At 39.6% G+C, this 23288-nt stretch overlaps 1 protein-coding gene across 7 annotated transcripts in view; it reads right to left on the bottom strand.

The window, feature by feature from the left end:
* Positions 1-23288, bottom strand: part of LOC129718898 (lachesin) — a 140651-nt gene that overhangs the window by 54352 nt on the left and 63011 nt on the right. For 3 of the 7 annotated variants that reach the window (XM_055670116.1, XM_055670109.1, XM_055670110.1), the window contains exons 2-7: positions 15829-16532; positions 15361-15423; positions 14511-14587; positions 4445-4630; positions 4160-4352; positions 3932-4060 (exon numbers count right to left, since the gene is read on the bottom strand). In XM_055670116.1, the coding sequence (XP_055526091.1) occupies positions 3932-4060; positions 4160-4352; positions 4445-4630; positions 14511-14587; positions 15361-15423; positions 15829-16342 (1162 nt within the window). In that variant the 5' untranslated portion in view covers positions 16343-16532. The remainder of the gene's footprint in view (positions 1-3931; positions 4061-4159; positions 4353-4444; positions 4631-14510; positions 14588-15360; positions 15424-15828; positions 16533-23288) is intronic. The other 4 variants (XM_055670111.1, XM_055670113.1, XM_055670114.1 and 1 more) reach the window with 3 other exon arrangements.

Here is a 23288-nt window from a genome sequence, read left to right as displayed (position 1 = left end):
TCGGCTCCCGAAATAGCTCGAATACCACTTATTATCGTTACTTCTGGAGTCAAAATGATAACCAGAGGCCGGAAACCAACTCCTAACACCATTTTGAAAACCAAGAAGACTCGACTTAAAACGGCGTTTTGAAATCCAAGCTAGTGACTTTCAGCTTTCGGAAATGTTCTAACCCAAAATGGGTATTTCCGTAATCGGGATGTTGCACAGAAGATAAAAAACGGCCCCAGACGCCATTTTAAAATCTGAAGTGACAACTTACGATTGCTGGGAAATAGCCAAAAATGGCCATTCAGGATTTGACATCCAGACGATATTGTTAATTCAAGATGGCGACTTCCGGTTTCCGAAATTGATCAGATGATTAGTAAAAGTTATTGACATAAACGTATTGATACCAGATAATTCGTTGTAATCTTATTGAAAAAGAGAAGTTTACCTCGAGTTTGCGACCATTTTTGAATGCAATAATGCAGGCAATGTAAAAATAATCGTATGTAGCTCTACGTCAACTTTGCGGTCGAGGCTTTGTGCTCAACACTTCTGATTTTTCATTACATGATAAATACCGCTTACAATCAAGTTAAATTTTACTTTTACTGGTACTATTGAGTTTGCTAATTCTGGAATATAGGTCTCAACATTTTTATTCCTGGAGCATTTGAAGTTTATCCTAAAATTACAGAAAAAATGGCTTCTCAACCAACATTAACAGTTCATGAGACAATTTGCAGCTTGACGACTCAAACCTTTACATAACAGAATCTTTCAGAAATCAATGTTCGTGGATACCCTTTTAATTTTGGAAAACAAAAACGCTTCCCAAATTATTTTTAATCGAAACAACCGATTTCAATTTGTTTACATTTGCATCTTAGTCCTTTGCACGTGTTGTTAGAACGTGTTGTTATTGTATAGAACGATACTAAGTTTTTCAAAATGATGTAGAGTTTACCTGACGAAGTTTGAACAAACGGATCTTAAATGACGAAGTTTTAACAAACGGATTTATTTTAGATGAACTATTTGTTTTGGTTTCTATTCATATATTGATTGTTTTATTGAAGCTTGTAAATGACGAAGTTTTATACGAACGGATCTGATTGTGTTGTAAAATTTTATTTATATGTTTATATTAAATTGGACTTTTCTAAATTTATAACAACAAAACTACTGTGTTCGTCACGGTGATGATGATGGATTTTTTTTTCTTTTCATTATTGTTGTTGTAGCTTTAAAAATAATAGAAAGAGACTACAAAAGCTTGAGCCTCGCGCGCGGTTTTCAGATATAAATGATTTCTTTTAGCAAATTAAAATTGTTATTTGATTGCTTAGAGAAAATCATGAAATAGTTGTGGTTGGTCTGGCTGAAGGTCATGAAAACCCTGTACTAGTTTTGTGTGCTCTATGAATCAAGTATACAGTTTTTGAAGAAGTTTATATCTGGAGGTAAAATCAGTTCGTTTTTTTTTTGTTTTGTATAACTGATTAAAATGTGATCACATTGATTATCTATAGATAAATCGTCCAGCTCAAACCTTTGTAGGGGTATGTGGCGGGACCATCATCATCATCATGTTTAATTTAAGATTAAAACAAAACTTAAGCTATCAATGGCATAAACAAATAAACCACAATTCCCGAATGTAGTATTTTGATAAAACTAGGAACTTTCTGGAAACATGTTCCAGGAAAGCTGGTTTTGAGTGGTTTATATTGTTTATATTTGTTTGAAATTATGGGCCATTTAAGATATACGTGGTTGTCGTCATATAAAAGAGGCGCAGTAACGAGGGTATCAGTTAGCATTGTGTATATTTGACGAACAAGATTTTTAATTCAGTTAGTTACAAGTTTAAAAAGAGGCGAAGAATGCTTTTCGTAGACTCGTTTGCACACTAAGATTTTTATTGATTTTTCGTATTCAGCAGATGTAGAACGCATTGATATTTTTTACCAAATCGCGTTTAAATAGTTTTATTCAGAAGAAAAATGCAGGAAACCGAATTAAAATCTCATTAAATAAAATCCTGTATGACCAAGGGTGCCTTAATTTCTGATTGGTCTGGATTTCGCAAATTTTTTCATACCGCTTCAGATAAATATAAAATAAATGGACGTTTTCAAGAACGAATTTCTCTTATGACATTTTATATGATAATTTGTTTTCTATTCAATAAATATTAATATTTATTAGCATATTTGTATAATGTTCAAAGATATTTGGGAAATTCTGTCAGATGCTAAACTTGATTTGTTCATGCAAAAGTTCGAGTCTAAGCAGTGATTGCTTTCATCAATTTAGCTTGAAGCAGATTTACTACATATAAAACCTGCGACGATACTGTTACTGGTAAAAATTTTGCAATTGTAGTGATTTTTGTCGACCAAAACACAAAACCAGCTTCATTATAGCAAAGCAAAGCATTGGTGCTACATTCCGATTCGGAACATGACCTTCTGTTTTTTATACACAGACTTCGCAGCCAACTGTTAAGTGTACAGGACAATTGCGGGGCTAGGGTTACGATCCTACTGACACTAACAGTCTCTCCCAAGCCGAGACTCGAACCTACGACGACTGGATTGTTAGGCCAGTACCGTACCTCGAGACCATCAGGGAGAACAGCAACATTATACAGTTACATAAAATTAGCGTTGTAACTGAGACACATTCGTTATCCGAACTTAATCAAAAGTTGCGCTAATTTCGCACAATATTGATGTTGTTTCGCACCAACCAAGTTTTGCGTGCCTAAATTAGTTACTAACCATCTTTAAAAAGGCTACAAGGCTGTTGATAAAAATGAGCTACCACGGTTTGGTGATTAATTCATATATATCGTTCTACGGACAAGATTATTGAACTGAATCTTAGCTCATTCAAAAAAGGATTACGCAAATTATCATATTATTAGTATTAGAAAATCGGTAACAACCAACGGACAATTTCTAAAAGCTGTGTGATAATAGTTTATTGCTAATAAAAAAATAAAACAAACAAAAATGTCCTCAAGAACATCCCACTGTAGTCGGAACGAGCTTACATGACCTATTTGTACGATAAAATGCAAACGTCCCCCGGTTGACAAGGGTCTACAAGTAGCTTTTTTACTGCAAATTGTTCCGCTTTAAATTAATTTTAGCCTACAAATTCCACACACGTCTGGTATGCCGGCAGGCGGTGCGACGGTGTCCGTACCACATCAGGCAGGACCGACGCTCGCCGTTCGCCATTTGTATGGTAATCTTCGCCTGCTATCTGATGATGTGATGCGTGTCGTATGTGCACGGGTTTCAAGTAGCCCTGCATGTGTTAGTGCTCATATCTGTGAATCTTGACAGTAGCGCAGAGTAGCAGCACACTGCTCTTCAAGTTTGCCATCCTCCGAGCGTGATGAAAGTTGGTTTTTAAACCCTTCTCTTCCGTGGTAGTTCCTTTCGTCCACCGAGTGCCAGAGAACTTGCTCCGTTGATTCAGGAAGCCCGACAGTTCTTCTCCTGTCTTGCCAAGTGTACCGTGGCAAGTGTGAATTGAATTAAATTGAAATTTTACTCTTCATGGTTCGAAGCTGTGTGAGATTTTAATGGGTCCGAAACAATGTTGCCACCTGTACGGGGTTTCTGGCAGTAGCAAAGAATTTTTCAAATCACATTGTAATTGTAGGATGTTTAGAATGCTCCACTGTATTGTTGAACATAATTAACTTAATATTTTTTCATCCAATTCTGTTGATGATTTAGAAAATATAGTTTTAAACATTTTGATACCCATCGCAGACGTTTTTTTGCTGTGAATAGGTTAGGATGTAAACACCAAAGGAATCAGTATACTCTTCTGTTGTAAACGAATCGTTCTACGCTGAAATGGATCTCGGTAACTAGGCATCGTACGCTCGTAGCACAGAGGAAGGAACAAATAAACTTACAATGTACTTGCAGTTTCATCCGTTTGCTCACCGACGGTGGGACACCGTTGGACGCGATGCACATGTACGCGCCCATCTCCGAGCGTGTCACCTTGGTAAGTGATAGCATCTCGCCTTCGACGACGGTGGCTGCAAGCGTATGAGTAGTCAGTCAGAAGCGAAAGAAGTCGGATTAATTTGAAACATGACGCTCGTATCACCCCACGGATGGCTGGTGATGGAACTCACCTTTCATTTTCCCGTGGGTGCCATTACGTGCGATTATTTCCCGGGTGTCCTCTCGCCGCCAGATGATCTTCGGTTTCGGATAGCCACGCGCTTTGCACACCAGCTTTGCTGAACCACCTTCCGGTACCATCATGTCACCAGACGTTTCCTCGTAGATGATGTCCGGCGGAATCACAACCTCCAGGAATGCAGTCTGCCAACAAAAAAAAAAAAATAAGGAAGAGGTTAATGTTGCTACTTGGGCGTCACACAAAACATCTTATAACAGAAACTTCCCCAGCTTACCTGCATCTTCATGGGATCGGTATTGACCTGGCACATGTACAAACCCCGATCCTCCATCTTGACGTTTCGAATCACTAACGTCCAGGTGTTGTAGTCGTTGTGTGTCACCGAAAGGCGCCCGTTGTTGGTGATCACGTGCTCGTGGATCGCCAGAATTGCCTTCGCGTCCGCTTTAATCCAGGCTACCTGCGATTGCGTGGGCGATAGTGGTGGGGTATCATCCAGCGAGAGAAAAGGGATTGAAAATGAGTTCAATTTCACGAAAAACTAGTCACGTGGAGATAAATTTTCTGGTTTTCTGCTGTTGTTTGCATAAACGAAATGCGGGAAATGTGCTCGCGAGTGCGGCAGGTGAAGCGTTGTTTCAATATTTGATATAGAATGGGAAATTGGGGCGGGCTAAAGGGAGTGGGGCGGAAGGATGTACGGTATGTTGAAACAGGATCATCCCGAGTCGGATAGCCGGAAAGGAATGTTGGATGATAAGCTCTAGGTGCGGTGCTGAACGGTGCAAAAGTGCAGTGAATTATACATTTTATTGGTGGATTTATTTATGTTTCCAGTTGTATCTATAGATGTACAAAGCAGTGGCTAACGGCAAAATCAACAGGAACTAGCAGGTAGCGCGAATGTTTGTGTCTGAGGATGGGGACAATAAAACCGTTGTTGTGTGCTGGAAGGAAACGTGCGTATAGAATCTTTGCGGTCATAAATACGCTACGTTCGCAGGTGGGGAATCAGAAGTAAAATGCGACTCTGAATTCTGTGGTTTTTCTCTCTCTGCCACTGCTAGTGGCATTGAAGGTATTTTAAAATGAAATTATTATTGCGAAAGGAGAATATTTCGTAAAAAAGGTAGTGCTGCCCATTTTACCCATGTCAGCCTTGCGTGCTTCCGTGGGATAGAACGGAGGTAGATAATATATGGTGGTGCAATTTCAAAGGATATAGTCCGGATTGTGTTTGTTCGATAAAACTAAGCTCGCAGTAGAGGACACCGGAGAGGATGTGGTTTGCGGGATGGAAGCAGTAATAGAAAATAAAATAATTACTATTTAAAACGTTGCCCGATGCGTTCCAGTTGATAAATTTCGCAATTACATGTGTCAGTACCATATGCTAGGGGAAATAACTAATTGAATTTTGAACGCTAATGTAGAAATCTGGTTTCGTTTCTATGTGAAATCTCAAGGTGACTTATGGCAGTATTTGATGAACTCTAGCAAAAGAAACAGCATCGGACAAGTTTATTACGGTTAATTATGAATCAATATGATGGTTCAATGTGATTTATATGTTAATATTTCCAAGGAAAGTATCCGATCATTCTAATAGAGTTGAGTATTCGGTAATATATTAATCATTGGTAAGTTTTTCAATACTTTTCAGTAGTAAGCCCTTCAAGTTTGAATATTAACAACAAGTCGCTGTTTATCGGTTAATAATTATTTGTCAGAATGTTTTTGATCTATTTAAACCGATTAAATTTAAGATCTTTAATAACGTCATAAAGTATAACATGCATAAACATAACAATTAAGAACATGTAAACTAAAAGAATTGATGACGTTTGTACCAATTTTTTCCGAAAAATTATATGAAAAGGGGGCTGCCAAAACAGTTTCTTTTGGTAGACTTGAGCCCTAAAATTTATGGTGGCGTGATCTCTTCGTGCTGAAGACAACATATACTAGCAAATATAATAAAATATCCTCTACGATAAAGAAAGCGATTGTTACCAGAAAAGTATTCACAAAAATCAACGCTTCTGCATACAGTAACGTGAAAATAACTATGTAACGCAGCACGACTGGCAACCCTGCATTATAAGTTTGACAGTTGTGCTCGCATCTCTATCAAAACAACAAAAACCCCTCTGTTTTTGTTAACTCGTAAAAGATTGGATGGCTCAGATCCTGGAAAAAAGCCCTTGCCAGTGCCGGAGTACTTTGGTAACGCATTCGAAAAAGCTTTTATTGTGGACAACATCATAAAAGTGGTTTTAAAACGACCGGGATTCAACGCTTCAATGAGAACATATGACAGACCGGAACCAAAAAACCAGCAATCAATGCACCGTCATTGAGCGTTTGAGCGCATATTATTGTGCTACAGAAAATGGCCAAGCCTTACTGAAACACAGTTTTTCGCCAATCAGAGTTGAGCTTAATGCTTGCTTTTCCCAACGCCGGTAATGGAGTGTGCTCTGTGGGCTCGACACTGGGTGAAGGACACTTCAAGGAACGAACTGGCATATAATAATTATACTTTTTATTACACTAGCTATTATAATTCGATTTTTATTGTAAAGTGTTCGAAGTTTGAGTCAAAATGGTATTAGACAGATTCCGGGTAACTGTAAATCCTTTGATTTTGACTACCTCTACTAACAAATTAGTCAGGTGTCGAAATATATACCAGGGGCAATACCAAAGAACTGGTCTTCGTGATAAGAAAATCCGTAACTTTTCCAGATTTGTTAGTTACCGTAGCTTCTACGTGGTCTAGATAATTACTCAGGGTAGCTTCGTAGCCCCAAGGTTACAGAGTCTGCTTTGGTAAGCGGTTGGTCGTGAGTTCGAATCTTAGTAGAATCAGACCATTTGGTTGTCAAAGGACTTTAGCATGAGTTTATTTTCAGGCTCCCCACCACATACCCTTCCTTCAATATGAATTCTACAGAACCCCTGTTGACTCTCCTTTTAAAAATAATAAGTCTCTATTATAATACAACTGGTGTGAATAACGTATTAAAATTATCTCCAGGGAATATCAATTAGGCGATATTGTTAGGATGGACAGAGGCTCGGTATAGTAGAGCAGTAAGCTTGAAACGGAAAGGTAAAACATGCACACAAGCACGGATATGAATGATAAGCGTATCACTTACTTCAATAGTGACACTGCCAATAATATGAAGTGCGGAATAAGAAAACACCTGGGCAATATCACAATAGATCTAATCTCTGGTCGCAGTGAGGAGTCCACACAGAAAAAAAATAATTACTCAAAACCCTCCTTGAAACTCACCACAGTGCTTGAAAACTAACTTAAACCAATCTCTCGCCTTTTCTCTGATGGTAGACAACTGTTAACTCCGGTTGAAAAGTCAAAAGCCCTTGGAAACCACTTCCTAAGTTCTTATCAATTAAGTAGTAGGGTTATAAGCTCGCTCGAAGTCATGGTTCGAATACCATGCCTACAGTCCAACAGTCCCCTATCATCTTTCCGGATGAGCAGAGAGTGAGGGCGGAAGAGGTCAAAAACGCTAACAAACAAATCAAAAATATGAAGGCGCCTGGTTTCGACGCAATATTCAACATCGAGCTGAGACATTAATGCGACGCTTTGTACCAACACCTTGCATCCATTTTCAACAGATGCTTTGAACTTGGCTGTTGTCCACTTTGTTGGAAAATAGCTAGAGTCATTCCAATACTTAAGGCAGGTAAAAGTCCAAAAGCTATCGTCGAACTAGCCTCCACGCTGCTCTTTCAAAACTATTTGAGAAACTCATTCAACCACGGCTGTTGATTTTTGCCGACTCCCACAACATATTCTTTGAGAACCAGTTCGGCTTTCGAAAGAGCCACCTGATTGTCCACTAACTTGTCGTTAGGCGAAATAAAGTTGTCGTTAAAACATCTGCCATGCCATTGTTGGATGTCGAAAAGGCGTTCGACAATGTTTGGCATGATAACCTGGTTTGTAAGCTGCAGAGATTCAATTGTCCGACCTTCCTGGTGAAGTTTATCCAAGACTATTTATCGGCCAAAACATTCCTGCTCTGTCTAAACAACATCAGCTCTGACACTTTTAATATTGATGTCGGGGTTCCCCAGGGAAGTATCCCTGGCCCAATTCTTTTCAACATCTTTACATTAAATATTACTGATCTATCTGGTGATGGTAGAGCAAAGCAAAGCCTTGGTGCTAAATTACGATTCGGAACTCGACCTTCTGTTTATTTATACACAGACTTCGCAGCCGATTGTTTAGTGTATAGGACAATTGCGGGGTTAGCGCTACGATCCTACTGACACTAACAGTCTCTCCTGAGCCGAGACTCGAACCTACGACGACTGGCTTGTTAGATCAGCATCCTACCTCGAGACCAACTGGGAGATGGTAATGGTAAACTATCTTTATTTACCGATGATACTGCACTCGTATACAAGGGTCGTGTGATCAGAGCTCTTACAAGAAAACTTCCACAAGGCCTGGATGCATTGGCCGAATACTTCAATAGCTGGAAATCTGTATCAATGCAGCTGAAACCCAGGCTGTTATTTTCCCTCATTCTGAAACCCCGCGGCTCGTTCCGACTGACAATGTTAGAGTTCGGTTAGGAGGCTCTACTATCGACTGGTTCAAAAAAGTGGCCTATTTAGGTCTAACCTCAGGTAGATAAAATATCAGGTAGATAAAATATCAATTAAACGCAACCCTCTTATCATGCAACTGTATCCTCTCATCAACCGAAAATCTAAATTGAACTTGAAGAACTGAGCTGAACTTGCTATCTTCAAACAAATTTTCAGGCCAGTAATTGAGTACGGTCTTACACATCCAACGTACATAATTGAACTGCAGAGGATCCAAAATAAGATCCTCAAACTTATTCTAAATGAATCAGCCGATATCGATACCCTTGAAGAAAGGTTCCAGTTGGTTGTTCAATCTTTTCGCCAGAGAGCCTCCCAATCCCAACATTAAATAATCAGAATTCAACTTCATTTTTGTTCTGCACACGGTAGCGTGTTTGTTATTGATGTGCTTTGCCGTCACTGATACCAGCTAGAGGTAGTAATGAAACAAACAAACCTTATGTAGTTTGACATCCACCTTGCGATCGTGGCATTGCATACATCCTTTTCGTTAAGTTTTCGCTGCGTGGACTCATTATTACGACCAGAGACATTTGATTTATAGTGATATTGCCCAGACTCTGTACTTTATATTGTTGAAGTAAATGACATGCTTGTAATTCACATTTGTGTTGTGTATGAGGTTTTACCCCTCGGTTTCAAGCTTGCTGATCTGCTGGACCGAATCTCTTTCCACGCTACCAATTTCGCCAAACGTTCCTCATTGGTCAGGTTTATTCTATGAAATTCTTATGATGTCAAGAGGAAGGGCCGAAACCTTGTTCCAAAATTGCGCTATAATTACAATTCCCTGAGGGGAAATGTTATACGTTACTCATACCAGTTTTATTGTTAGTCAGACTTATTTTTGTTTAAAGGAGAGTCAACAGGGGGATTTGGCTTGAAGGAAGGGTTTGAGGTGGGAAGTTTGAGAATAAACCCATGTTCAAGTTCTTTGATAACCGAATAGTCTGAATCTATTATGATTCGAACTCATGACCACCCACTCGCCAGAAGTGCTATCCTTGCGCGTGTTTCGCTTTAAATATAAAAAACAAGCAATCTACAAAGTTTATTTCAAGGATCATGAAAGTGATCTAAGAAAAAATGTTATCAATCTGGTACTTAGATTATTTAAACTCAGCTTCAGCGACTGGGGTGACAGCGATTAAATGGCCGTGGTCGAACGTAAAGAAACTTTTCTTCATAATGCAATAAACCCTGTTCAAAATACTAACAATCTGGGTCAAAAATAAAATGCCGGAGCGTAAAAAGTGCTCTTTCCTTTACATCCTTATTCAGATTGAAACCATTGGCTAGCTTTCTTCAGGTTGAAATCATTGACTTTTTTGTCGATAAATAATAAACGGATTTTGCTCACTTTGTAGCAGATCGTAGACTAGTTCTGAGGGTAGAATCTGCAAAATCATCAGTTGTTTGTGATTTTCAGAGCGGCGTACGATTTAGTTAAGCGTAAGCGGGTACATTAGTGACGTTGGGTTGGCTAAAGGAAGGGGATATGCTCTCAAACTCACTTTTGCTATGAAACAATTTGAAATTTACGACCGTTTATTAGTACCTACACGCAAAATAAGGCAATAACGAAGATCCGTCTTTTTTGTAACAAATTGTTTACTCAAAAATCATTCATCTTCAGACGAATAACAGCACATACTGTCGAATATTTTGTAGGGGAACTGCTCCATTATTTATCTTATTAAGCCGATATTCACGAAGAATGCACGGATTAACCACCAAATTTTCACGAAATCATTGAACAAATTAACCAAATACGCTTAAGTGCTCTTATGGAATTGTTCAGCATTGTATATTGAGTAAACTTAGCTAGATTTATCCTGGATTTTGTGAACAAATCATTTTTCACAACGCTTCCATATCCATCTTAAAACTTGAATCACTACAAATTCATCTCACGACGCCCCCATATTCATCACACTGTTGATCATGAATGAATCACATTATCATGAATGAACGTAGCCGCAGCCCGTCGTAATAGGCTATCTAGATATCCGCTGTAGTTGTTTACGTGCAAAATTGGTAACCTAGGTCACCACTGCAGTGCTGTCGATTATGTCAATTATGTCTAAATAATTCACCATTTTCAGTATGATTTTTTCGTGTTAACAGAAACTGATTTAGCAACTTTTGATTTCCTTCAACACAGTGAAAACAGATGAAAATACATAAAGTTGAAATTTAGAAATTATAGAAATTCATCTCATATATTTCTGCTAATTCAAGCTTATTTTTGGAAATTTAAGATGAACATTTCAAAGATTAAAGTATTCTTAGTGTAGTGAGCGATTTTGTTTAGTGATTAAAATAAAAATTGGTCCGCTAGTGATGGAAAAACTTTGGTTGGCCCCTGAACGAGTCCCGTTGTAGCCGTATAGAGCAATGCGCGGATTTTGTTTTCTGAGGTAGGTGATTGAATTAAATGAGTTTTCGAGTGCAGATGCCCGACTATAATATCAAATTTAGAGCTTTTAAGTAAGTTTTTGAGGATTCTACTTTAAGAGAAATCTAAAGTAAACTAAGAAGAATCCATTCAATGGATTAGCAGATTGGTTTAGTTAGAAAATATGCGATGTTTTCAATTGTGTTTTCATGTTGTATGAGATGAATATATTATTGAGTATCGAGAGTACTGATAAATATTTCCTCTACATGCTTATTGTAAAACAATTTATACACTTTGCGTAATATTATCGTTTTAAACACTATTTGTAAATCCAAATGTTTATCATATTTTTCACCAGATTAATAGAAAACTTTGATTGGATAGATATTCATCTCAACCCCGATATCCATTTTGACGCTCATATTTGTCCTAAATTTTATGACAAATTTTACTATATTTTCGAAAGTAAAACTGCCAGTTGCTCTTGACTTGATCGAGTAGTAGTAAGATTTATTTAAGAACAATATTGAAATTTGAAATTGAATTCGACAAATGATAGTGATGAGGTACATTAAGGAGGATGAGCTTTTACTTTCATAAAATTGTTAGAGTTTTTTTTATAGAACTCTTCGGAGCAATCATACAACTTTTCATAACGAAAAAGTGTTTTAGTTGGATTTAAAGCGCCATTTTTATCGAACTAATCGTTGTGCCGCCTCGGTTCTTTGTCCTCGATTATGCGTCTTCGCCGCATGAATTGTTTTATGTTAATTATAACCAACTAGACTAGTGTAAGTAAGACCTAACATCTAAAAATTACTCGCCGCGATGCCATGAAAGTCTTGAGGACCTGAGCCAAACCAGTTTGCGCGTTTCGGATCTAATAATTAGGCTTGATTTGCACTTCCCATCAAAACTTGTCATTGCTTGCGACCAGTTATTATATCTGGTTACCAAATAATATTAAATAATAAATGTAGAGTGGCAGCTTTGCTACCGTGACCAGGATTCGCACCAATTTGCCATCACGCACTTGGCTATCGTGAGTCAGGTTTTACTACCAGTGATTCTGCCTTTCGTGCCCTTCGAAATTCTATCTTTTGAAATATTCTGCCTAGTGTGTACGGTCATAGAGTTCTGCCTTTCATGATTCTGCCTTTCGTGCTTCTGCCTTTTGTGATTCTGCCTTCTGTGGCGAACCCATTTTGAATTCTTGGAAATATACAAAAACGGCCGATTAACACCCAATATGGGTATTTCCGGATCCAGGATGATACCCAGCGGCCATAACAAAACTCCACATGTCAATTTAAAATCCTAGATGACAACTTCTGCTCTCTGGAAAACAATCTAAAACGACCGAATACCACCCAGTGGGTATTCCCGTAGTCGGAAAGTACGTGGAATCAATAAGAAATTCCAATGCCTTCAATGTTTAAAAGAATTTAAATAAATAAGGAGTGAAAAACTGGGCGGCACGAAGTTTACTGGGTGAAAAAGTAGTAAATGAATCGTGGCAGATTACAGCGGGATTTTTGTATGCACACCAAGAACTAAAATTGACGAGTTTCTGGCGTCTATTCAGATAGATTCTACAGCTTCATAAACATGTTCCGATAAAAAGTAGGAAGTGTTCTACGCAAAGTTAGAAGTGAAGAACGATGATTACTCCCGTAAGAATTAGAGAGAAAGGCAATGTAGAAAATGGTTATCGGGTTAAATAACATGCACGTCGTATCGAACTACAATGATGAACGATATGGGTATTCATGTCGAGCTCGTAAACAAACACCCAGCCGTAAAAATACTCACCTCCATTGACGAGTAATGGAAGGTACACAGTTTACGGCTGGGTATTCGTATACGAGCTCGATGTGAAGACCCCTAATATATTATTTGTTCGACATCTCGTAAAACGGTTGCTCGAAGCATCGTCTATTCTTGCAAAGAAGTTTGCAAAATCACTTGGAGTTCAAAAGACCACAGACATCCAAATGGACCATTAACATTTTTTTCTATAAAATCCATCGCCCGCAGAAACTGAAGATTGTAGATGCATCTACAAAATCTGAGTAAGCTAAAATCGTTGTAGAATCAAGCCATCTCCTAACCTGCTCCATTTCATCTCCTGTACTGTTCTATTTCCAATCCCAGCTGATGCCGAAAAAATTTCCTGTGGTTAAAAGTCTTTGAGGTTACGTCTTCCCCGTGGGAAAGATCTGGGTGTTTGCTAGTTAGGGTTATTAGCACAATTAATCAAAACAGCATTAGTAGTTACATAAGCCGTACATTTTATTTACTGAATGCAGTAAAATTCGTGAGGCAACGTTAAGCAGATTAGAGTTGCATAGATCCAATGAAGGCCATATGATTCTCGAGAAGTTTGCAAAAAGATGACATAACCACAATAGCGACTAGAAATACGAGGGTCACGAAGAAAGCCCGATTCTTTGATATTCTGTCAATATAATTATATTATCTGCAGTGTATATGAACGAACGAAGTTAGAAGCTTATGTTGACATGTATTGATTGTAAATTTAATCTTTAATTGAAAAACTAATAAACAGCTTTAATGACGTTTATGAAAGCAATCTCTCTTCAATCATATTTTAAATTAAATACAGAGCTAAACAAAACTAACATCTATGAATGACCGAATACTTTCCTTCTATGGTTTATGTGGAAAAAATTGACTAAGCTACTATTCTATATAGTTTACAATATAGCTAAATTCTTATTGATTTGTGGGATAGAGAGCCATAGGTTATATAGGCCAAGATAGTGAGCCAATAGTATAGTTTGGTGCTGGTGCTGGCGCTCTGATTAGTGCAAATCAACTAGAAACGGTGCACTTAATAGGGGTGCAGTGCAATACAAGTGCGTTTTTGTGCGGTGGAAATTCTCCAAACTACGGTGCATCGCTAGTAAGGTATCGAGTGCGTTTCACTTGGGACGCTGGTGCTGGCTCTAAAACTATTTGTAGGAATAAACAGGAACGAGTAGTGTAACTCAGTGCCGTCGACAGTAGTTGTGTGCGTGAACATTCAGTTCAGAGTGCAGGTTTGGTTCCATACGTGGGATTATACTTGCGTGGTGCGATGGTGCAGTTTGACTTTCTGTTCGGGTGTGCGCTGGTGCAACTACTAAGTGGAGCTTTGGTGCACAGGTGCAAGTAACAGTGCCGGATGCCGGGTTGTGCGAAGGGATGAAACGGTGCGTTTCCGACCACAAAATCAGGGAAGAATTTTAACCATATTGAAAAAACCGATACCTACCCTAGCTGGAGTTGCCTCCCCACTCACCCTATAACCACCGAGGTTATTCACGACGCACGTGAACGTCGCATCGCGTCCTAAGGAAGAGAAGAAAAAGAGTTGACATGGTGGGAGAATATTACAATTTTAGTTGGTTAGATTTGCTTCCAGCTACGAGTGCTGCACTGAAACACCGCATTTCTTTTCTAATGCATTTTGGGATTGATACACACTAATGTGAAATGTGTTCATTATTAGGTCACAATGATCATACAAACAAAAAAAATCGTCGCTTCAAATTCTAACACCTTGTAAACAAACCTTCCGAAGCTGTCACAAAAAGTGAGGTTAGGCCGTTCCATGCAGTGATCTATTGAAGATCAAAAAGCTAATCGTTTTGAATTTGTGAATCTCAACAGTAGAATAAATTAATAAACTTATTAACTTTTATTCTGCTTATGCTTGTTTATCTTAATGACAGACGAGTGTATTGAATTGTCAAAAATGTCTACAAATTCTTTGGATGAACAGTTCATTCTCTTCTTTATTTCAAGAAAAGTTTGATAAGTTTCCAAATGTAATCGAAGATGGCGGCCCAAATTTTGATCTTTTCAAATGAAAGCCTACCATTCTAATTTTTTTAACCAAATTCAAAACAGAACAAATCACCAGTTTTTTCCTATTCCTGAACCAAATTTGAAAGACCTTTGGCACCGAGTTGCTAGGTTTCAGCAGGAACTGTTCATAACCACTATATTATCAAGATTAAAGCAAGACACGAACGTGTTCATCTTCAGCTACAACATCTCGTAGTTTGCAACGAAACCAATGAATCAAACCATATCAGCATATAAGTGGCTTTAATACTTACCTTTTGCTACCGTAACATTTTCCAGTGGGTATACGAAATCGGGCTCGAACGCTGCTACTGCTGCTGTTGGGGTGGTGATGCGGTCGAAGGGACGAATGTCCAGAGGGCAGTTTCGTACGATGATGACAACAGATCAATGAAACGGGCGGGAGGGGAAAGCAGAAACGAGAGAACGCAAGATGTAAATTGAAAATCTTTCAATCCGAATCAAGAACGTCACACACACGTTAGAACGGCAAACTAATTTAATCCAGTCACGTTCGAGTTGTACGAGATTTTGTTAAGTTGTTGAGACTTGCATTCACACCATAAAAATGGCATTTAAATTTGCTTTATTTATGAATCAGATTGAATTTTACTCTTTCAACATCCGCTTGATGTTTTTCGAAGCATCCCTACTGTTGCAGGCGGAAGTGGAATTCTGTTTACCAAAGAAAGAACAGAAAAGCTCTGCAATAATTGTCTTACCATTCGCTATGATTACTACCAGTGCTATGTACAACACGACCACAGTTTGCAGGACTTGTGAACGAAAAAATCTAACGCTAAAACTAGTCGGATGGCTGCAACTGTTGCTGTTGTAGTTGTTGTTGTCGATGCCTGACTGCTGACCGAGGCGAACTGGTTGTTTCTGTTGGGCCAGCAATTGTGCCACCAGTGATCGACCAGCGTCGATGCTATCGATGCTGGATTCGATGGCGGGCCACGTACAGTCCACTGGATCGAAGGCCGCAGAACGGACCACACCATCCCCGACCTCCAGTACGGCCGCGGCTGGTACACTGGTCGCTAGCTCACCACGACCGTTGCCATCTGCCCTAGTTTGCACTACCTCTTCCGGTTTCAACCTCAACACTGCACTTCCGTCTGTGCTTCCACCACCAACCGAGCAGTCGCGGGGAAAATTAATTCTACGACTACCGTCACTGCGATGATGTTTATGATGATGTTTATGTTTGCACTCGTGAAGTTTTATCGTCATCTTGACTGTTTCTGCATTTCATTTTACATTTTCTTCCTCCACCACCGGGGTCGGTCTGTTTCGTCCCTGTGTAGCGCAGCGCGGAATGCGATTTTCCGCTCTGACCCGGTGACAAAGCCGAAGCTGCCGAGGTGGAATTCCTGCCGCACTCTACGGTTTCTCCGTGTTACAGCTTGCAGCGGGCGGCATTCTGAAGTAGAGAGAGAGAAAAAGAAACCAAAAAAGACAAAAAATGTTAGTATTTTCCGAACCTAGCAACGTGGCGAGGGTAGACATTTCGAATACAAAATTTATATCAAAAAAGTTTTGCTTCTGCTACGATACGAACGTATTGCCATCGCGTGAAGTGGCGGAACGGAGATTGCCTAACGAATGGACGAGGAAAACGTGGCGAAAAGAATCGTAATGTAATATTCAACATGTTGCAGGATTCTTTTCCCTCATCTGTCCTGACAAGATGACGCTCTGCGATATGGTGGCGGTGATTATGATACTTTTATGCTTTTATTTGTGGTTTTTGCTTCACTTTCCCAACAGATTCCGGGCTTATTTTCTAGCAAGGTATATGTAGTTTGTTTTCCGGAAGAGCACTTTAAACTATAGAGTAACATCTATCGTACATGCAGCCACCGGGGTTTGAGAGAGTTTTGGGGAAAAATCTGTCAAATTTAAGAAGTGAGAAATTTCTTGCAGTTGGCACATTTCGTTGAACTAACATGATGCGCAGTATAGTTTTTGAGTATTAAAGCAGAACTATGTGTGTCTATGGTTAGGAGGAAAAAAAACTGGAATAATAAATGGTAGGACTCTTCCTGACTAAACAGTTGTAAAATTGAAAGTTAAGATTGCAGTTATCCAGGAAGTATGGGGCTTAGACATTCGTACAATAGACTTTATTGTGAGTACTTATGCATGTAGCACAACTATAACAGAGGTGGTGAAATCGTGAAACGGGGTGACGGTTTTGTATTACTTGGTTAACTCATAATGCCATAAAAAAAATATTGTCATGTTGTTTATAAGCTCTAAGATCGCGTACGATCAAGTTCAGCGAAATGAGTTCTATCCTCTACCCAGGTACCTATTCTTAAGGTTGACAAACAATGACAACCTTATGTATAAGCACGAATAGAATGATGTTGAGACGATCGCTTGTTAGGCTCGAAACCAGTTGTAGTTATTACTACAAGACAATAAACAAAAGCTATTTCTCCGACACCGTTTAGATGTTTTTTTTAATAAAGTTCCGATTTTGGAATGAGCAAATCTAACAATATTTATTTTGTACTTGAATTTATTATATAAAATTCCACTTTTGTCGATGCTATTTTAAATTAAACTATAATTATCAACCAAAACTTCTATCATGAAAATTTTGTTCATGTCTTTTTCAAGGAACTTGAGTAAAAAAATGAAAACTTTCAATATCACATGGTCCAAAATAGGGTTAATAGTACCTATTGATTCAAAAATAACACAACTAATTTCGGTGTTTTATTGAAATTTACTACTGTGACACATATTGCCCAATCAATCATTATTCACATAAACATATATTCTGGGATTTGCATCATACCATGCGGATGTTGAGAAAAAAAAATAGTTTCCCAAAATTTTGCAGCAAAATTTTTTTTTGATATTTTTACTGCTCACCTAAATAACTTTTGCACTAGGGAGGGACATGGTAATGCGAAATAAGCAAAACAAAACACAAGGGATGCTACGGATATCCGCATCCGTAAATGCGGAGCATCCGCATGAAAATTGACATCCGCATCCACATCTGCATCCGTAATCACATATCCACATCCGCATCTGCAGATGTCCAAAAAATTACATCCGTTTTTTTCCTGTGTGGACTCATTACTGCGACCAGAGATTGGATCTATTGTGATATTGCCGAGGTGTTTTCTATATTCCGCACTTCATACAATATTATTGGCAGTATCACTATTGAATCAAGTGATACGCTTATCATTCATATCCGTGCTTGTGTGTAAGTTTTACCTTTCCATTTCAAGCTTTCTACTCTACCATACCGAGCCTCTATCCATCCTAACAAGATCGCTTAATAATAATTACCTGGAGAGAACTTTCACCCGTAACTCACACCAGTTTTATTATAATAGGGACTAATTTTTGTTAGAAGGAGAGTCAACAGAGGTACTGTTGAATTCAAATTGAAGGAAGGGTACATCCGTTACTTCCCTGATATACACCGCAGAGCTATTCGGCATCATTCGAGATAGTGCTGCAATAACGTTTGCGTAAAAAAAATGGACCAACATTGCCGATTTTTAATGTGTTTACCTTTACACGCACTGACGATACTATGCATGCAGCATCAATAATATTAACCCATGAGTCAGCAGAAAAAAATTTGACAGCTCTATCAGTCGAACTCACCAGTGAAACAGTGAAGCTCCTCCGTTCAGAAGTATGCGCGTTTAAAGAACGGTATCCTGCGCGTCGAAAGAGGACATCGTCCGACAGTTATTGGACACCGGATACGCACGTCTCGGCATTTACAGCATCTTGGCACTATTGGACAACAATCAGAGCATTGAAAGAAAGCTTGGTTTCGGACGGCCGACGACCCTGACTCAGGGTCTCTGAGCGACAAGAAGCTAAAAGGATGCTGAAGAGGAAGACCGCGACAAAAATGGCTACACTGCTGCATGCGCTCGGCCAGGAGGTCGATGCAACCGACTAAACAGTGAAAAAGAACCTGGCGAACATGGGCATGCATGTCAGGAAGCGGTAGTCCCGTCCACCGATCTCGGAGCTGCAGGCAATGACGAAACGGCAGCGGCTTGATAAGATGGTCAAGTCGATTTTTTCGGCAAACGGCAAAGCCGATGGCAACGACTGGCAGGGCACTTCGTATTTTTTTTACCTCCGAATGAAGTGAGCTTCGAGGTGAAGTTTGGCTGACAATCATTGAGAAGGGGATGTCAAAATTGCTCTTCTTTCGCTCTGGACTGGCCGCGTACGGAAATATTTATAGTACGAAGTGCCTACCGGAAGTTGCGTCTTTTATCAAGATATACCAAAAGGCGGAAGACACGGTATTTTGGTCGGGTCTGGCATCGGCCCACTACTCGAAGCGATCCTTAGAGGAGATGAAGCGGCTGAATATCGATGTGGTATTCGAGTTGGCGAAATGGCCCAACGTACCCATGTTGCGTCCCATCGTGGATTTCTGGCAAAGTCTGAATCGTATGACCTACTCCGACAATTTTGTCGTGAAAACTGAGATGGAATTGATAAATGAAACGATGTAAGAATTGAAAAAACATGCCTACTCGCATGTTTTCGTCCGCCATGCGAATGTTCCGAGTAACTTCTGGAAGGCCGCACGCAAGAGTGTAGAATTTTTTGCGAGGAAGCTAATTTTATCAAACTCAATTATCTGTCTTAGTTATTTTTTACCACCATTCGAGACCTTCTTACAGATATACTTGACATGGAACTTGAATGTGAGCTTGTCGTCAACTTGCAGATTAGAATGTTGCACGGCGTTCTACGTTAAGTCCATCGCATGTTGCATTCTCTGTCTTACACGGAGACACGCACTGTGGAGGTCCGCTATCGCATCAGTGGTGACTTTCCATTCCTAGACTGGCGAGTCCTAGACATGGTGGCATTGCATGCCCGCGACAGTGTAGCAATTAACTGTTCGGTACTCGGGCGAAGCCAACTGCCCTTCTCGAGTTTCCTTTTCATTGACTCTACGAGTATCTTTGCATCGACATGCGATGACTTCCACCCATGGACGGTTGAAGTATTGGCTCTACCTGTCATTTTTCGCATCACGTTGTGATCTACACTATAGCGAACCGACTGGCGCTATTGATGTAGCCATCGTCTACCAGCTAGTTCGTGATCTATTCTGGGCTGGAGGGCGTCACGTCGATGATCAACTCCGCACCATTTCCGCTGGTATTTTTTGCCTAAGATTCCATCAAGATCTGATCGCGCTGGTTAGTACAGCGACTTACTCAACAGCCTAAGCCTTCATTTGAGGTCGACACAACCTCATGAATCGGAAGCCTACTTATCCGTCGTTTATTTGACCGCCATATTGTACCATCCAGTTATCGTTTCCGGCAGGGATGGCGATGTCCGACAACGACTCAGAGGCTGCTTGAGAGTTGCAGCAGCTAAACCGCGTAGCAGTGGTCATTCTTACATCCATGGTTTCGCGGCCCAGGGCTTCCTTTAAAGTGTTTGACATCCCGTTCTCCAGAGCATGTTAAGCGCTTGGAAGGTTCTTGCAGTCTCCAATCAGTCCCATACAGGTCCTGAATGTGTGTTCTTTTTCAAAACACCTGAAGAATCGTCCGGCGGCTAGGGTATGTCCACAGGATATACCGACCAGTCCACCTTGGTTTGGCTATCTTTGGGATAAGGTTCCTATCTGTCGATGGAAATCGAAAAGCATTCACCTAGGTCCCCACTGGACACCTACCGATGCGAATCGGTGGCCACTTTCACCTCCACCTTCCGCCTCTCACTGCTCTTTGAGGGCTTGTTGCACCCTTTGGTAAAAAACAGATTACCCCACTCGCTAGAATCTGATTCCTCCAGGTCTTAAATTTCTAATAACTTACTAGAAAATTGTCTTTTTCAGTAGCTAAGATTTTTCAATCAGCAAAAGACATGTGGTCGAAGCGATTCAGGTTTTGTTGAATGATATCCCTCCAAGTCTTAATCGATGAGCCAAGGAGGATTTTTACTGATTCTGAATTTTTTTTTGCCTGCACCATTCGTTCAAATCTATCGTTCGTATTCCCTGGTGGACCTTCTACTATACTTATTCATAACAGCAACCTGTGTACCGTAAATTACAACAGGTGCTATAACAGACTCGTATATTACACGACCTATGCTTCAACTCGGTATAGCGCTTCAGGAGGTCCAAAATCGAGTACGAGATACGGACGGTGTTTCGGCAGCGTGGTCTAACTTCTGTAGGTTTTTCCTATGAAAGTTCTGTAGGGTTTACTTATGAAAGTTTAGTAACCTAATTGCTCGAGGGTTTTATGTGGTGAAAAAGAAAATAAGAAGTAAAATTCATCGCTCAACTTAGTAATGAGCCAGCATAACGCACAACGTCAATTACCACGGTTGTGCGTGGTCAGGCTCCATGTAGGGTTCTATTAGCAAAAGATGTTTGCACCCAGTGAGAATTGGTGAGGTTGTTTTGTAAAAGCTTGGAGTACGGTGCTTTAATGCTAGCCAATATCTTGGGTTTCAACTTTTCGATTTCTCTGCCTTTTGAACAGAGGTTTTATAAATCATGCCACAAGTATAACTAGTTCGACATTTTGTCAGCAAATTTAGGACAATATGTTGGCTCATATGTATATCTGCATTTTTTTTAATTATTAAGTCTTTGGATGCATGAAACTTTGCCAATTTACAATTTCGCATCGATAACTAAGAGAGAATCGGCGTAAAACGTCGTGTTTCCGAGTGTCTGCTTCGGTAGGAGGGAATAGAGCGGTCTAGCATTATGCTTTAGTGTAAACACGTCTCTGCTCGGGGAAGGCTTTGCAGATATTTGTTCATGTCTCACTAAGATCGTTTTCGTTTTGTTGATAAATATCGTGATTATGAAAATGCGATGCGGGAAGAGAACCACGTCGGCAGATGTGCGTTTGCTCCCTCGAAGATACTCGGGATTGGTAATAGGCAAATAGTTGACTGCTTCGAGTGGCAGATGCTTTTTCGCGCGCGACGCTTGCAGAGGCTCGTGGTGTTTAGCAAAAAAGATAATCATCGTTCGTTCGTTTTCGTAATAAGCGAGCTCCTCGCGCAACATTTTTTGATTCCGTTAATTACCACGTTCCCTTTCTACTACAGTCGCAGAGATGCAGAGATAAACTCGGTCGGACCGTTTAGCCGAAGATCGCCCCCGCTGCCTCTATAATTGCGCGTATACCTGTCAACATTCGTTCCTTCCGAAGTGCATTTTGCGAGGCTACTCGGGAATAGCAATAGATAAATATCTAATCATCTTGGTGCTTCTGATGGTAAATTGTCAGTTAGCCAGTGTTCAGTTACCACGGTGACATAACCATTCCTTCCCGTCGAAGTCACAGAGATGCAGCAGTAAACTCGATCTCCGACAACAACGACTGTTACACCTCCTTCTTAACAACATCCTACCCTACCTTAACGATCGTAAGGAGGTGGCCGGCACCGTTATCAATCCATCAGACCAGATGACAAACTAATCCCAAGTAGCCATATACGCTGTTCCCTGTGCAACTTCACTAGCTTAAATCGATCACGGAGGAGCAACTACGAATTGTGCGGTCATCGAGCTCAAGCTCAAGCTCAGATGTTGTCACAATGAAATATGAGTAATATGAGTCAATCTCGAGATATAACATTTTTACGAAAAAAGTTGTAAACTTCGTAATTATTTTTTTTACAATTTATAGACGTAAGACACCCGAAAAATAGTGATAGGTGAATTTTGAAGAAAATAAACCAAGAAATCCAGAAAAAATAATATTTTTGACCGTAAGTTTAGTTTGGTATTTAAAAACTAAACGTACATTTTTCGGCAAATGCAGCTAATTTCATTTTAAATTTGATGGTTTCATCGTATTTCTCGGAAAATTTTACGTAAAAAACACTTATCATCCTATAGTAATATAAGCCAGTCTCGAGATATGACATTTTTAGGAACATAGTTCTAAATTTCGCAATTAATTCTTCGTGAAAATGTTATATCTCGAGATTGGCTCATATTACCTCGGGGTAATAAGTGTTTCTTACGTAAACCAAGGAACACGATTAAATTATCTAATTTAAAATAAAAAATGGCTGCATTTGCCAAAAAATGTAAATTTAGTTTTCGAATACAAAAATAACTTATCTGGCAACACTTTTGGTCAAAAGTTATTTTTTTCTGGATTCTTTGGTTTATTTT

Source organism: Wyeomyia smithii, chromosome 1 (assembly GCF_029784165.1).
Source record: "Wyeomyia smithii strain HCP4-BCI-WySm-NY-G18 chromosome 1, ASM2978416v1, whole genome shotgun sequence".
Classification (NCBI taxonomy): Eukaryota; Metazoa; Arthropoda; class Insecta; order Diptera; family Culicidae; genus Wyeomyia; species Wyeomyia smithii.
Note: the sequence above shows the minus strand (reverse complement) of the source record. Positions and strands in the feature narration are given on the sequence as shown.